The 16,917-nt window shown below is 37.1% G+C and overlaps 1 protein-coding gene across 2 annotated transcripts in view; it reads left to right on the plus strand.

The window, feature by feature from the left end:
- The window catches only part of PRIM2 (DNA primase subunit 2), a 315,402-nt gene that overhangs the window by 266,446 nt on the left and 32,039 nt on the right, over window positions 1–16,917 (plus strand). For both annotated transcript variants that reach the window (XM_063666291.1, XM_054492444.2), the window contains 2 exons: window positions 3,466–3,592; window positions 8,757–8,839. In XM_063666291.1, the coding sequence (XP_063522361.1) occupies window positions 3,466–3,592; window positions 8,757–8,839 (210 nt within the window). The remainder of the gene's footprint in view (window positions 1–3,465; window positions 3,593–8,756; window positions 8,840–16,917) is intronic.

Here is a 16,917-nt window from a genome sequence, read left to right on the forward strand (position 1 = left end):
TTTAAGAAGATGACTAGAAATGTAATTGAATAGTTTAGTGAGTCTTTTATCCTCCCTAAACCTTTAGGTAAAGGTTCTGTTAATATCTACTGAAATAGAAGTCTTTTGCAGTAGCATAGTCAGTGTTTAAACTAGGAAACCAAATATTTTCTGTTTTTTCCCTCACCAGTAGCAGCTAATATTTATTGAGAACAAAGGATGTGACAGGTACTCTGCTTAATGTTTTAATTTAATCTCCATAGCAGTTTAATGCATTAATATTACTGTCGCTATAGATTAGGAAAATTGAGGATTGAAGTAATACCCTTATAAGTGGGCAAGCTGGGGATTCTTTCCCAAGTTTCTCTGCCTCCAAAGCCTGGGATCTTTAAAAAGCCTACTCTGTGTGTGTTGCTCTTAGTATGAGCCCAGAGAAAGAAAGCCAAGGGCAACTCTGAAGTGTCTTGCGGTCACTTAAAAGGGGGGATTTACCTGTTTTCCAAAATATGGCCTGCTCACCTTTTGTATTTAAGTTTCAGTTCATTACCAATATGTATAATTATTTATAAACTCAAAATAATCTGTTTTATTTTTATTTCTGTCTACATGATACTTTAATTTCATGTATGAAAAATTGCCAAGTAATCATTCTCTAAGATTTCTACAGTATCCATTTTATAAGTTAAAGAATCATAGCAGTAAATCATAGCAGTAAAAAAGCTCTTTACAGCCATTTCACTCTAATTATTAGAGTGAGAACCTTGAAGATTTTGCCCTTTGAAAATGACTTGTTATTTGGGCAATCTGGCTTCTCACTATTTAACAAGTGTTGCTTAAAGTATCATGTAGGAACATTTGATGTGCTCCACAACCACTCACAGCTTCTGATAATTCTGTTTGTGACAGCCTTGAGAGATCACTGAGTGGTAGTTTAAGATTGTGCTCCAGTATAAAAGTGGCAAGGTTTGTCTTTTAAATACACATGTATTTTTTTCAGAGTAGAAGATAAATTTTTGACTAAATCAGTCATTTGCCATAGTCTAAAATTCATTTTAGAAACTTGGTTTTAGGTTTGTAGTTTTTGCCCAAATGACCACTTAACATGGGACACCCACCCTAACCCCTACCTCTTTCCCAGGAAAGTTAGATTTTTGTCCAAGATTCCACCAGTATTGAATATTTGCTCTTGTCAGATATCTTGTCAAAGGTACATTGTCTGCTTTTGGTTGACCAAAGGGGTACGGGTTGTTATGCCAGATGAGTGTCACCTAGTAGTGGAATTAGAAAATCATCAACCAAGGTCCCGGCATAGTGGCTCACATCTGCAATCCCAGGGCTTTGGGAGGCCAAGGTGGGAGGATTGCTTGAGCCCAGGAGTTTGAGACCAGCCTGGGCAACATAGCAAGACCTTGTCTGGTGACACACACCTGTAGTCCTAGTCACCCAGGAGGCTGAGGTGGGAAGATCACTTGAGCCCAGGAGTTCTGTGAGCTGCTCTAGCACATTACTGAGCCTGAGAAAGGGGTTGTGGTAACCTCCCACTTGTGGCCAAACTGGTCAGAAGTTGTGGTGACCTGGGAACCTACTGCTTGCAATTGGTATATGAAGTAGGGCACAGTCTTGTGAGACTGAGCTCTTAATCCATGAGAGATCTGCACGAGCTCTAGTTAGTGTCAGAAGTGAATTGAATATAGCCCACGTTCTTTCCATAATACCACACTTCCTTAGTAATAAGAAATAACAAGATATTTAAAAATAATAGCTTCCAGTTAAATCTTTTTAGGACATAACTTCTCTTTCAGACTCCATTTTAAATGACACTTCATTTTGTGGTCCAAAATCAGAAGTTATCTCTTCTTCCTACATATTTCAATAGCATTTTATCTATACTTATACCTATACCTCTCTAGAAGATTTATCTTCATAACATATTTGGTTTTTATAGCACTTTACTTCTTTTATGACACATTATCATGCTGTTTTCTATTAATCACGCATACACATAGGTGATTAGTTCCTCCAGGACCATAAACTCCTTGAGGTAAGATCTGTCTGTTGGATCTTTGCACCCACCTCAGTACCAGCATGCATGAAGAAAAAAATGTGAAGTACTTCTTGGTCTACTATAGCATTAGGAAGGCCATCAACCCATTATTCTGCTTCCATTAAATGTTTTCCAATGCCTGATGGTTAGTGACTTTTTAAATTTAATTTTTAATTTTTTTTAGAGACAGAATATTGCTCTGTTGCCCTGACTGCAATGCCACGATCATAGCTTACTGCCTCAGGCTCCTGAGTAGCTGAGTAGGTGCATGCCACCACACTCAGCTAATAATTTAATTTTTTTGTAGAGATGGGTTTTGGAATCAGACTTGTCTGTACATGTCTACCATTTAATAACTGTTGTACATCACATTGCTTCATTCTTTGAACTTCAGTTTTCTCAAGCGTAGCATCATAGAGGAGTTGTGATTATCTAAATGATTAAATGGGATTACACTTTTAAAAGCTTCTAGCAAAATGCCTGGCACCTGGTCACTTTTCATTATATGCTGGTTCCTTTTGTTCTCCTGTCTGACCCAATTCAAAGTCCCTTCTGTCCCATTAGCTTGTTTTATGAACATGGAGGCAAGGATTTTGGGTAGTAGGCAGTTGTAGTACTTCATTCCTTAAGCATTTGCTGACTACTTTGTATAGTGGAAATCCAGAGGAAGGGATTATTATTATTATTATTATCATTATTATTATTATTGTTATTATATTTTGAGACTGGGTCTCACTATGTAGCCCAGGCTGAAGTACAGTGGCATAATCTTGGCTCACTGCAGCCTCAATCCCCCAGCTCAAGTGATAATTCTGCCTCAGGCTCCTGAGTAGCTGAGACGACAGGTGCATGCCACCACACCCAGCTAATATTTAATTTTTTTGTAGAGATGGGTCTCACTATGTTGCCCAGGCTGGTCTCGAACTCCTGGGCTCAAGCAATCCTCTTGTCTTAGCCTCCTAAAGTGCTGGGATTACAGGCATGAGCCACTGCACCTGGCCTAGGATTAACTATTTTAATAGGCATTTAGGAAGCAGAATGGGTAGATATGAGAATTCAGGGAGAATTAGGGGAAGGTGGATAGAAAAGAGGCTAAACTGATTTTTCTTCTACTATAATCTTTGGAATCAAATGAAGAAGGGCAAATCGATTATTCTTCTCAGGAAAAGATTTTCTTTATCTTTAAACGTATAGGTAACATTAGCTGTCTTCTACCTGATAAATTTGTTTTCTATAAGTTTTGTACCTTTTTTAAAAAAAGAAATTATTTGTATCATAAAGGACCTAAATAATATACATGGCATGAATGTACATCTGCCCGTGAATGCTGAATTTATTCTAGAAAATATCGCTTTGCACTCTTTGATTCTAGCTTGTGTTGCTGACCTCACTAGTATAATTATTGGCTGACTTTGTCTCTTTTTCTGTTTCCTCCCAATCAGTTTGATAAAGGTTACTCTTACAACATCCGTCATAGCTTTGGAAAGGAAGGCAAGAGGACAGACTATACACCTTTCAGTTGCCTGAAGATTATTCTATCCAATCCACCAAGCCAAGGGGATTATCATGGTAAGTGCCTCCACTGGATATGTTGGCCAAGTACAGAAATCCAAGAGCTCTGTTGGAAACACTGAAACAATGTTGTAGCTTTTTGCATTCCTGTCAGGACCTAGTTTGTAGCTTATGTCAGTTGTCACTGTCAAGCTAGAGCTCCATTACTCTTAGAACAATTTGTCTTATTACTGAACTAGGTCAGGCAAGAGAAATTCATTCAGCTGTACTTCAGTTTGTGCTGGATTAGGCTTTTCAGTTCTCACTTTCCTCCTTCCCGCTGTTCTGTCTCCCTCATCTTCTGCAGTGTTCTGCGAGTGTCTTAGAGGGCTGATGTAAGTTTTACAAAGCTTTTTGAAATTAGAATATTCTAAGTTTGGAATAGTAGATTCATTAATTTTCCAAAGGCTAACTACTAAGGAAAAGTGTGGGGTTTTTTTCTTATCACCATCATCTGATTAACCAACAAAGATTAAGTGGGCAATTTAACACGTCGTGATATCTGCCATAACTGTCAGTTTGCCTGAGTTATTTAAAAAGAAAAACAAAACATCTCATTTGTCTGGTATGTCCAAGAATGATTTAATAGTTCATATCAGTAAATTTTCTGGATTATCAAAGCTTACTACAGCATGTGTCAAAACTTCTTTTTGTTTTAGAATCTTAAACACTTTTTAAAAGACTGCACTTTTGGGCTGCTAAAGATCAAATAATCATAAACAGTATTTGTAGAAAGACATTCTATGTGTCCAAATCATTAAAAAATGCCTATACATTCATTAGTTAATAGATGAAGAAGTGGCCAGCACTAGTTATATAGATAGACAGATAAGATAGATCTATATATAGATGTAGATTTTTTTTTTTTTTGAGACAGAGTTTCGCTCTTGTTGCCCAGGCTGGAGTGCAATGGCGTGATCTCGGCTCACTGCAGTCTACGCCTCCTTGGTTCAAGCAATTCTCCTGCCTCAGCCTCCTGAGTAGCTAAGATTATAGGCACCTGCCACCCTGCCCGGCTAATTTTTTGTATTTTTAGTAGAGATGGGGTTTCGCCTAGTTGGCCAGGCTGGCGGGCCTCAGGTGATCTGCCCGCCTTGGCCTCCCAAAGTGCTGGGATTACAGACCTGAGCCACCACACCCGGCCTGGTAATAGATATTGAGTGGTTTTTATCACTTATTTCAGAGTCCCTTGAGGTGCTTTTTTAGAAATGCAGATTCTCAGGGTGCACCCTCAGTCATATAAAATCAGACTTTATTTGCAAGTACACTGGGTGAGTTTTATGTCTTCTAAAGTTTGAAAACCATGGGTCCAGGTACTTCTGTTGAGGAAGCCTGAAGCTTTTTTTAGCCTAGCAGCCATACCAGGCAGTCAACTTATGATTAAGCTTGTGGCCAAGTAAAACTCCCAGGGATTTGTCTGCAAATTTCCTGGTTCTAGCATTTGTTTCTTAATTAGTTGGTTTTCATTAGCTTAAATGCAAAACTTTATTTCTTTTAAGTTGTATCTTGTTATCCCAGTGCTTTATGTTATTATTTTGTTTCTAAGTTCAACTCTGTCAGTCTTCTTGACACTTATACTTAGCACTCAATGAACTCATTATTTGTTGGAAACATTTACTTATTCCGTTTTTAAAAAGTAATAAACTTAATTTTTTAGAGCTGTTTTAGGTTCACAGCAAAATCGTGTGGGAAGTTCAGAGTTCCCATATACCTCCACGCCCCAACACACGCACAACCTCCCTTGCTGTCAGTATCCCACACCACACTGGTACATGTGTTACAATTGATGAACCTACATTGACAAATCCTTATCATCCAAAGCCCATAGTTTACAAGAGTTCATTGTGTATTTTGCATAACAGTACTTTATCAGACTTGTCTTTTGCAAATGTTTTCTCCCCATCTGTGCTTCTGTTCTTTTCTCTCTTTTTTCACCTTTTGGGATTTCATTTACACACATGTTATACCTTTTATAGTTGTCCTATAGTTCTTAGGTATTGTGTTTTGTTTTGTTTTGTTTTTGTCTTTTTTCTCTTTGCTTTTTAGTTTCAGAAGTTTCTATCTGTCATATCCACAAGATCCAAGGATTTTCCCCAGTCATGTCCAGCTACTGATGAACCCATTGAAGACATTCTTCATTTCTGTTACAGTGTTTTTGATCGCTAGCATTTCTTTTTTATTCTTAGAATTTTCATGTCTCTGCTAGCTGGTTATTCCAACCCATTTATTGAATAGGGAGTCCTTTCTCCATTGCCTATTTTTATTGACTTTGTTGAAGGTCAGATAGTTGTAGGTATGCTGTCTTATTTCTGATTGTCTATTCTGTTTCATTAGTCTCTGTGTCTGTTTTTGTACCAGTACCATACTGTTTTGGTTACAATAGCCTTATAGTATAGTTTGGAGTTAGGTAGAGTGATGCCTCTGGCTTTGTTCCTTTTGCTTAGGATTGCTTTGGTCATTTAGGCTCTTTTTTAGTTCCATATGAATTTTAGAATAGTTGTTTTCTTATTCTGTGAAAAATGACATTGGTAGTTTGATAGAAATAGCATTGAATCTGTACATTACTTAGGGTGGTATGGCCATTTTAATGATATTGATTCTTCCAATCCATGAGCATGGAATGTTTTTCTGTTTGTGTTGTCTCTGATTTCTTTCAGCAGCATTTTGTAGTTCTTCTTGTAGAGATCTTTCACTTCCTTGCTTAGATGTATTCCTAAATATTTTATTTATTTATTTTTTGGTGGCTACTGTAAATGGAATTGTGTTTTTGATTTGGCTCTCAGCTTGAACATTGTTGGTATATAGAAATGCTACTGATTTTTAAGGCCGGGCATGGTGGATCATGCCTGTAATCCCAGCACTTTGGGAGGCCAACACGGGTAGATCACTTGAGGTCAGGAGTTCAAGACCAGCCTGGCCAACATGGTGAAACCTCATTTCTACTAAAATTAAAAAGCAAAACAAAAATTAGCCAGGCATAGTGGCGTGCACCTGTAATTCCAGCTGTTCAGGAGGCAGAGGTTGCAGTTGGCTGAGATGGCACCACTGCGCCGGGTGACAGAGTGAGAGAGACTCTGTCTCAAAAAAAAAGAAATGCTACTGATTTTTGTATATTAATTTTGTATCCTGAAACTTTGCTGAAGTCATTGATTAATTCCAGGAGCCTTTTGGTGCATTCTTTAGGGTTTTCTAGGTATAGAATCATATCATCAGCAAAGAAAGATAGTTTGACGTCTTTTCCTATTTGGATGGCTTTTATTTCTTTCTTTTGCCTGATTGCTCTGGGTAGGACTCCCAGTAGTATTTTGAGTAAGAGTGGTGAGAGTGGGCATCCTTGTCTTGTTCCCATTCTCAAGGGGAATGGTTTGAGCTTTGGCCCATTCAGTATGATGTTGGCTGTGGGTTTCTCTTAGATAGTTCTTATTATTTTGAGGTATATTCCTTTGGTGTCTAGTTTTTTGAGGGTTTTTATCATGAAGGAATATTGGATTTTTTTTTTTTTTTTTGAGATGGAGTCTCACTGTTTCCCAGGCTGGAATGCAGTGGCGCGATCTTGGCTTACTGCAAGCTCCGCCTCCTGGGTTCATTCCATTCTCCTGCCTCAGCCTCCTGAGTAGCTGAGACTACAGGTACCTGCCGCCATGCCCAGCTAATTTTTTGTATTTTTAGTAGAGACGGGGTTTCACCGTGTTAGCCAGGATGGTCTTGATCTCCTGACCTCGTGATCCACCCGCCTCGGCCTTCCAAAGTGCTGGGATTACAGGCGTGAGCCACCGCGCTTGGCCAGGATATTGGATTTTATTGAAAGCTTTTTCTATTGAGATAATATGGTTTTTGTTTCTAATTCTGTTTATGTGGTGAAACACTTTTATTGATTTGCATATGTTGAGTCAGACTTGCATCCCAGAAATAAAGCCTGTTTGATCATGGTGAATTAGCTTTTTGATGTGCTGCTGGATTCAGTTTGCTAGTATTTTGTTGAGGATTTTTGATTCTATGGTCATCAGAGATATTGGCCAGAAGTTTTCTTTTTTTCATTGTGTCTCAACCAGATTTTGGTATCAGGGTGATGCTGGCTTCATAAATTGAGTTAATGGGGGTAGTCCCCCCTCCTCAGTTTTTTGGAGTAGTTTTGGTAGGATTGGTACCAATTCTTCTTTGTACATCTGGTAGAATTTGGCTGTGAATCTACCTGGTCCAGGGCTTTTTCTGGTTGATAGGTTTTTTATTCCAGATTCAATTTCAGACCTCATTAGTGGTCTGTTCAGATTTTCACTTTCTTCCTGCTTCAGTCTCAGAAGGTTGTGTGTTTCCTGGAACTTAGTCATTTCCTCTAGATTTTCTAATTTGTGAAAAATGCACAATCATTTCTTATGAACTTACAAATCTATCATCTGTATGACTGCAAAAAATAAGACTTTTCTGTATTAAAATTTTAATAAGCATTTTGACTTACCATTGCAGTTTATTAAAATATCTAAAATTTTCTAGATTTTATCCTAAAACAGCTTTTATATTTCAAATTCTTCTGTATTCTTATTTATGTGAATATTTCTAGTGGTCTTTCATTTTTTTCATGAAATAATATAGAGATGACACATATCCACCATAAGTTGTTTTTCTATGAAATAGTTTATTTTTTCATCTCATTTCCATCCATGATTCTTTTACATTTTCATAGATTCTACACTTTAGGAAATAGGCATATAATTTACATTTGAAAATGATGTTGAATTTTTTTCTTTCTCAGAGTTTGCATGGTTTTCATTTTGTTTATCTTCCTTCTCTCATATGCCTTTTATATAATTTTTAGACTAGAATATAAGATGATTGTATAAAGTTTTAAAATAAACTATTATGCAGCTGTTTTGTGATTATTTGTGCTTGTTAGTAAGGAGCGTAATTAAAGCTGTTTTCCCTCTTCCTGTTGAATGGACATCTTAGCCTGAGAATGCTGCAATGTTTTATGTAACTCTTGAGCCTGGAGTGCCCTGATAACCATACAGCTAAGTAATCATTTAGATAAAAAGAGGAAAGCAGTTGCACCCATGGGCAATTACCTTTTTTTATTAATAAGCTGTTAGACAATTAAGGGGAGCTTAGATGGTCTCTCGAGTGTGGTATTGTACTAAGTTGTGGGTAAATAACCTTGTTTGTGTGCTGGCTTATTTTTTGTTGTCAGGGTGCCCATTCCGTCACAGTGATCCAGAGCTGCTGAAGCAAAAGTTGCAGTCATACAAGATCTCTCCTGGAGGGATAAGCCAGGTAGGTCATATTCTTCTCTCTGCATCTGCAGTAACGAGGCCTTAGACAGATCTTTCCATTTTATTTAATGTTCTTGCAGTGATGCTGTGTACTACTTGTCAGGCCTCACACCAGACATCTTATCTTCAAGATGAATTAAGTTAAAACCTTGACTTATCTGGTTTAGACTCTTGGGAAATTCTAGTTCTTCTGTCTGCTAAGCTGCATTTTTATTTTTCCTAGTCATAAAGGAAGCTGGAAACCTTCCCCACCTACCTCAGTTTGTTTTACTATCTCAATTGAGGACTACATCTTTAAAAATAAAATTTTTGAGCAATGCATGGAAGCTTATTAATGAAGCTGAAAATTAATGACAGCATATTTCATTTCGGGAAATTGTTTTCTGAGCAGATGATAATGTAGTACATACTGGCTGAATGTTCTGATAGTCATCAGTTATTGCTGTGTGTAATCTACACTTCTGATCGTAGATCAAATAGTTTGTCAAAATACTTTGTCTTATGAACAGTGGAAATGCTCAGATTGTAAAACCAAATGTTAAAGAGTGCATTTTTTAGTAAGTCTACCTTTAAAAAATTAATATTGTGACATAGCAAAGACTATTTTCTATAGTGTGCTTTCAAGTTGACTGGAATTTTGAAGGAATAGGGGAAGAAGTTCTGCTTCCTTAGCTTAAGAAGAACATTATGTATTTTAGAGTTACAACATCTAAATCATCATACATCTTTAAATTGTTATTTTTATTTAAAGAAAATTGTTACTCTAGACAACTTTATGGCTGCTTCTGTGTCCAAAGTTCAGATAACAAATCTTACATAGTTTTTTAGTACTTTGAGCAAAGCAGTGTTCAAGGTGCCACAGAGTATGCAAGGAAGAATCAGATATAAATCCTTCTCCCACAAAACCAGTGTCTGAAAAAAAAAAACAAACATAAACCAAGTGTCATGAGAGGTACACATAGACTGTCTTGGGTCTTCTGATGAGGGAAAGACTATAACCAGCTGAAGAGGTCAAGGAACCCTTTATGGAAGAGATGCCCTTTGAATTAGGCCTTGCACAAAGGTTGGGAATTAGGGAGAGAGAATGCACAAATGAAAGACTATAGGAGTATTAAGATTTCAAGCTTAGGATAATGGTGGCACCAATACATAAATACTAACAGGTAACTTAAAGGAAGTATAGTTGGTTTCGGTTTGAGTGACTTAATTTTAGTGGTTATAAACTGCTGCTAACATATTTGATAAGGAATCTAGAAATAAAGAATTAGTGGCTTTTTTTTTTTTTAGCAATCATAAAGGATCACCTTTTTGAAAACAATATAAGTTCTTAAAGTATCTATTTTAACATATTATGTCTGCATTTAAATGGTATTAATGTGGATTTGGGGCATTAGATAATTTAGGACTAGAAATCCGATGGTCTTTTCAGTTAGAATTGTAGCATAGGTAGAAAGCCATTCTCTTTTTTGGAGTCCTAGGATGTGACATGCCATGGTGCATAGGTAGGAAGTCAGTGGTAGAACCAAAAATTGAAGCCAGGCTTTCTAACTCTTAAGATTTTTTTTTTTTCCCCCTGAACTCCACTCTACTTTAGAGCTTATTATCATGAGTTTGCTGGAGGGAGAGAAGAGGTAGGGAGTCAAAAGCTGTGTTTGAAAATGTAATCTTCGCTAATCCTTCTCTTTGCCAAGCATTAAAAGGAGGTGGGATCAATGAAGACTGAACAGAAATGGGGAGAGAGGGAGGAAATACATTAGGGTAGTGAAGTATCACAAAAGTCAAGGAGAAAATTTTGAGAAGAGAATAAGTTCCACAGAGTCCCTTGTAGCAGAGATTTTTTTCATGAAGAGAACTGAGAAAAGGTGGTTGGATATGCTGAGAGGATTATTTGACTTTGACTTTGGTGAGGTGTCAGTAAAATGGTGGAAACCAAAAGCAAGATTATACTTGCTTAAAAAATTAATGAAAGACAGTAAATAACCTTTTCAAAAAATGTGTCAGGCCAGGTGCAGTGGCTTGTACCTGTAATGCTAGCACTTAGTAGGTAGGCTGAGGCAGGCAGATTGCTGAGCCCAGGCATTCAAGGCCAGCCTGGGCAACATGGCAAAAACCTGTCTCTACAAAAAATTAGCAGGTGTGGTGGTGTGCAACTGTAGCCTCAGCTACTCAGGAGGCAGAGGTGGAAGAATCACCTGAGCCCAAGAAGTTGAGGCTCCAGGGAGTCGTGATCATGCCACTGCACTCCAGCATTGGCAATGGAGTGAGACCCTGTCTCAAGAAAAAAAAAAAAAGTGCCAGTAAAGGGGATGCTAGAGTAGTATTAGCTTAAGCATCATGGGATTGTTCATTTCTGGGTTTAAGACCTGAGCCTATCTGTAGGAAGAAGAGAAGAAAGAACTGTCAGAGAGGGTGGGCTTGATGAAGATATAAAAGAAAGAAAATATCTCTTTAACCAAGCAGAATTAAGTTCTCTTTCCTTTATACCATGACTGGATTGTACGTGCCTTTGCTCTTAACATTTGTTACACTTGATTGTAATTATTTGTTTACCTGTTCATCTTTCCCAATAGTTTGTGAGTTCCCTGAAAGGAGGACTGGATTTTTACTTAACTTTCTGTCTCATAGTAATCCAATGAGTTACACTTGTTAGGTGCTTTAAAAATGTTGGAAGAGCGAATGGGCATATTTAGGTATGAGGTGAATCCTAGAGTACGCATGGTGGTTTGCAGAGAGAGGCAAATAGGAACTCAAAGACACAAGTGAAAAAGTAACTTATTGGAGGAAGGACGATATGTACTTGAACCAAAGGATGGTGACAGAGAAAGGCATACCCCTCAGCAATGTGGGAACATAGAGGAAATAGTTAAGACACAGCAAAGGGAAGTTGATGGAGTGTATCAACTGGTCTTACTCTTCCTTGTAAATAAAGTAAGGTCATCAGCTGGAGAGTAAAGGTGTTATGAATGATATTCTGGTTATAGAAAAGGTTAGAAACTACCACCAACAAATGTGATAGGGAATCTAGAAGAAATTAGAGGCGTTTTTTAGCAGTCATAAAGAATCACCTTTAAAAAATAATATACTAACATTATCGCAAGAAAATTAATGTTTATAGTTAATAGTAATGACCATGTTTGTATATGCTTTGCTTTTGACTCCACTGTATTTCTCCATTTGCCCTTGATCCATAAGTATACCCCTTACTTAGCTGAAGCTGGTTAGTAATTTTCACATTACCCTTTAGACCTGCATTGTAACCTTTTATCTGAGATGAACACAGATGTATAGTGCATGCCGGCAAGCTGTAAATAATATCTTGCTTTTATTTGATGTCTTTATTGAGTGGATCTCACTAGAGTGAAGCAGCTGGTGGACTGTATTCTAAAGGGCAGAGAGTTAATGAATGAAAATTCCATGTAAAACATTTTGATAAGGTTGAATTTTGCAGGTTGGCCTAAGTGCAGATTAGATCTTGAAAACTCCAAGCATACATTAAAATACTGAATGAGAGTTAAGAAAAACATCATTAAAATGTACGTAAGGTAGAACTCCATGTGGTTATTTTTATCTCAGAGAAAACTACTTGAAAAAGATACCTTCAACTATAGGAAATATATATATTTTTTAATTTTTGGAGACAGAGTCTTGTTCTGTCTTCCAGGCTGGAGTGCAATGGCGCAATCTCGGCTCACTGCAACCTCCACCTCCCGGGTTCAAGTGATTCTCCCGCCTCAGCATCCCGAGTAGCTGGGATTACAGGCACCCTCCATCATGCCCAGCTAATTTTTGTATTTTTGTAGAGATGGGGTTTCACCATGTTGGCCAGGCTAGTCTTAAACTCCTGACCTTGGGTGATCCACCTGCCTCGGCCTCCCACAGTGCTGGGATTACAGGTGTGAGCCACCACGCCTGGCCAAGAAATAGATGTTTTAAGTAATCAAAATGTTGGTGATCAGAAAAGAGATCATTGTGACTCAGCTGGTGTTGCTGATTTTTTTTATAAAGCATACTTACAGGATCACATTTCATTTTCCTTTCTAATTAACCTTAATAGTGTTACAAAATCACTGAAAATTAATGAGCTTGATATCCAGCTTAAGAAACAGCAATTAAACAACAGAATATGGCCAAAGAAAATGGGTACCCCTGCATTTATTCTCCTCTCCTCACCGAAAAGAGAAATACACAGCAGTCAATTCACCAACACGATATAAACATTATAAATATTTATGCCCCAACAACATAGCTTCAAAATACATGAATTAATAACAGAGAACTGAAAAGAGAACTAGACAAATCCACAGTTATATCTGGAGACTTCAGCACTCCTCTTAATAATTAACAGAAGAAGCAGGCAGAAAGTCAGGAAGGATATAGAAGCCTTGAACAATACTGTCAACCAACTTTACCTAATTAACATCTGTAGAACATGTTACCCAACAGCAGGAGACATGAGATAGTAACCCAGGTAGATCATAGTCTAGGTCTTTAAAATCCATTACAAATGTAAATAATTTGAAATCCTATAAAGTAGGATTTAAAGCAGAGCAATAAAGCAAGAAAAACAAAAGATTAGAAAAGAAAAAAGAAAACCTTTTTCTATTCTCAAAGTGATTATCAATGTAAAAAATCTCAAAGAACCTAGCAAGATGCTACTGTAACTAGTAGGTGGAAGGATACTAACTCAATATACAAAAATCAATTCTATTTCTTACAGTGAACAATTGGAAATTAAACATTTCAAAAAGTATTAGTTTGCTGCAAACATAATTGTGGCTTTTACCGCAAATACTTTTGTAGCAACCTAATACCGTATTCAGTAGTACCAGAAATCCAAAATATACATAAGATCTTTATGTGAAAGACTGATGAAAACGAAAAACAAAGTGGAGACACATGTTTCCTGATTTCAAAACTTACTGAAAACTATTGTAATTAAGATGGTGTGGTATTAGGGAAATGATGAAGACAGATTAATTGGACAGAATAGAGTTCAGAAATAGACCCACATATATATGGACAACTGATTTTTAAACAAAGGTGCCAGGGCAATTTAATAAGGAAATGGTAATGTAGAGTTCCAGAACAACTCTAGAGTTCTAGAACAAGTAGATCTAGAACAATCGGATATCCAAATGCAAAAATCCTAGACATATACCTCCAAGCTTATATAAAAATTATTTTAAAATGGATTATAGAACTAAGTAGCTGTAAAATGTGAAACTTACAGAAGAAAACAGAATATCTGCACGACCTTGGGTTTGATGTGTTCCCTGAAAGAAAATAGTGATAAATTAGACTTTACCAAAATTAAAAATTTTGCTCTGCAAAAGACAGCTTTAAGAGAACAAGATAAGCCACAGACTGGAAGAAAATATTTGCAAATCATAAATTTCATAAAAGATGTGAATCCAAAAGATATAAAGAACTCTCAAAACTCAGTAATTAGAAAACAATTTTGTAAATGGGCAAAACATTTGAGTAGACAGTTCACCAAAGAAAAAGTGTGAATGGTAACTATAAGCACATGAAAAAATATAGCTCATTAGTGAAATGAAATTTAAAACTACAATGAATACCATGATATGCCAAATAAAATTGGTCTAATTTTTAAAAATCTAGCAATACTAAGTGCTAGTGAGGATGCAGAGCGACTGAAAGTCTCATACAATAGTGGAGGAAATGCAAGTCGTAGAGTCACTTTGAAAAGGAGTGTGGCAATTTCTTATAAAGTGAAGCTTACACATGCTATGTGACACAGTGATACCTGTAACTAGTATTTATAGAATTGAAATAAAAGCATAAGTCCAAATAAAAATCTGTTCCTAAGTGTTTATAGTGTAGGCATTATTCATAATTGCCAAAAACTAGAAACAACCCAGATGTTCTTCAGTGTGTGATTGGATTAACAAATTGTGGTATAGTCATACAATGGAATATTACCTGGCAATAGAAAGGAACAAATTACTGATACATCCATTAACATGTAAGGTTCTCAAATACATTATACCGAGTGAAAGAAGTCAGACTCAAAAGCACTATAGTGCATAATTCTATTTGTATGACAAATCTATAGGTACAGAGTGATTGCTGGGAGCGGGAGAGGTGTTATAAAGGACAAGGGAAATATTTTTGGGTAATGGGGATGATCTGTCTTGATTGCAGGGTAATATCAAAACTGAATTTGTCAAATGTTGCAGAACTATGATAAAAGGAAATATATTTTATTTAAAAACTTTTTTTTACTTTTTTAGAAAAAACTTAGTCCCTGAGTAAAAAGGGGATATATTTTACTGTGTGGAAATTATACCTTAATTTTTTTCTTTTCGCTTTTTTTTATTTTTTATTTATTTATTTTTTTAATAGACAGGGTCTTGCTCTGTCACGCCGGCTGGAGTGCAGTAGTATGATCATATCTCATTGCAACCTCGAACTCCTGGGCCTAAGTGATCCTCTTGCCTCAGTCTCCTAAGTAGCTGGGGTTACAGGTGCACATCACCATGCCCAGCTAATTTTTTACTTTTTTGTAGAGATAGAGGTCTTGCTGTGTTGCCTAGGCTGGTCTTGAACTCATGGCTCAAGCAGTCCTGTCACTTTGGCCTCCCAAAGTGTTGGGATTATAGACATGAACCACTTAATTTCTTTTTTTTAATGGGGGAGAAAGAAAGGGTAGATGCTAAGTAGCATAATGAGCCAAAATATTTACTTTTCATAGTAAAAATGCAGTAGATTAAGTTTATATCAAGAACTTAAAGTATAAACATATAATTTAGAGTGACATAGACAACATCCTATGTAATAAAAAATGGAAATGGTTAAAGTAATTGCCTCTTGGGAACTAACCAAGCAGTGGGAAGAAATGTGATATGAGAACTGTTGATTTTAATAATAAGCCATAATGTACTTCAGTTTTTTTTCCTTACATGCATTACTTTGATTAAAAGTTAGAAAGAAAGCATAATGTTATTAATGAAGTTTAAGTTTAATGGTCGTGTGCCTAATGGATAGATGGTAATAGCAGTAGTACTAGATGGCTGCAAGGTCTCTGGGTATGAAATTCTAACCCTTATCCCTCTGAGCTCCCAGTACCTAGCATAGTATCTGATCCATGTTAGGAACTGTGAAGGATCTGAGATTTTACCCTACTTGCAAGCTAAGAACTTAGCTGCCACACTTTTATGGATTCTGGCAGAAGACATGACAGTTCCAGCAATAGCAGTATGTCAGCCTTTTCTTGCATTCGTTCCTTGAGACCTACTTCCCACAGAGCAACATGAAGGCCAGGTACTACCTGCACATGCAGTGGCTTGTGTTGGGGGAGAGAAACCCTGAGTTTAGGGAATCTGAACCTTTTATTATGGACAGTAAGTATGTCTACTCTTTTTTATTTTTTATTTATTTTTAATTAATTAATTAATTTTTTGAGACAGAGTTTTGCTCTCGTCACCCAGGCTGGAGTGCAATGGCGCGATCTCTGCTCACTGCAACCTCTGCCTCCTGGATTCAAGCAATTCTCCTGCCATATGTCTGCTCTTTAATCCAGTGGAAGGCACCATTTTCTTCCAGGGCTGTTCATTATATCAGAGGTCCCCAACCCCTGGGCCATGGACTGGTACTGGGCCATGGCCTGTTAGGAACAGCAGGAGGTGAGCCAGGGCAAGCAAGCATTACTGCCTGAGTCCCACCTCCTGTCAGATCAGTGGCCATGTTAGATTCTCATAGGTGCTCGAACCCTATTGTGAACTGTGCATGCGAGGGATCTAGGTTGTGTGCTCCTTATGAGAATCGAACTAATAATGTCTGGTGATCTGAGGTGGAACAGTTTCATCCTGAAACCACCTCTCCACCCTGGCCCGTGGAAAAACTGTCTTCCATGAAACTGGTCCCTGGTTCCAAAAAGGTTGGAGACCATTGTGTTACATGAACATCTTTGAAAAAATGGTCTGGAGTAAAAGCCATTGTTACCTCTATTTGCAAAATGTTCAGAAATTTAAGACTACCGGAAAATTATTTCTCAGGAATACACAGCTGATGACCAGTGAATAATATATATAGATATACAATCTATATTGGTCATTT

Source organism: Pongo pygmaeus, chromosome 5 (genome assembly GCF_028885625.2).
Source record: "Pongo pygmaeus isolate AG05252 chromosome 5, NHGRI_mPonPyg2-v2.0_pri, whole genome shotgun sequence".
Taxonomy (NCBI): Eukaryota; Metazoa; Chordata; class Mammalia; order Primates; family Hominidae; genus Pongo; species Pongo pygmaeus.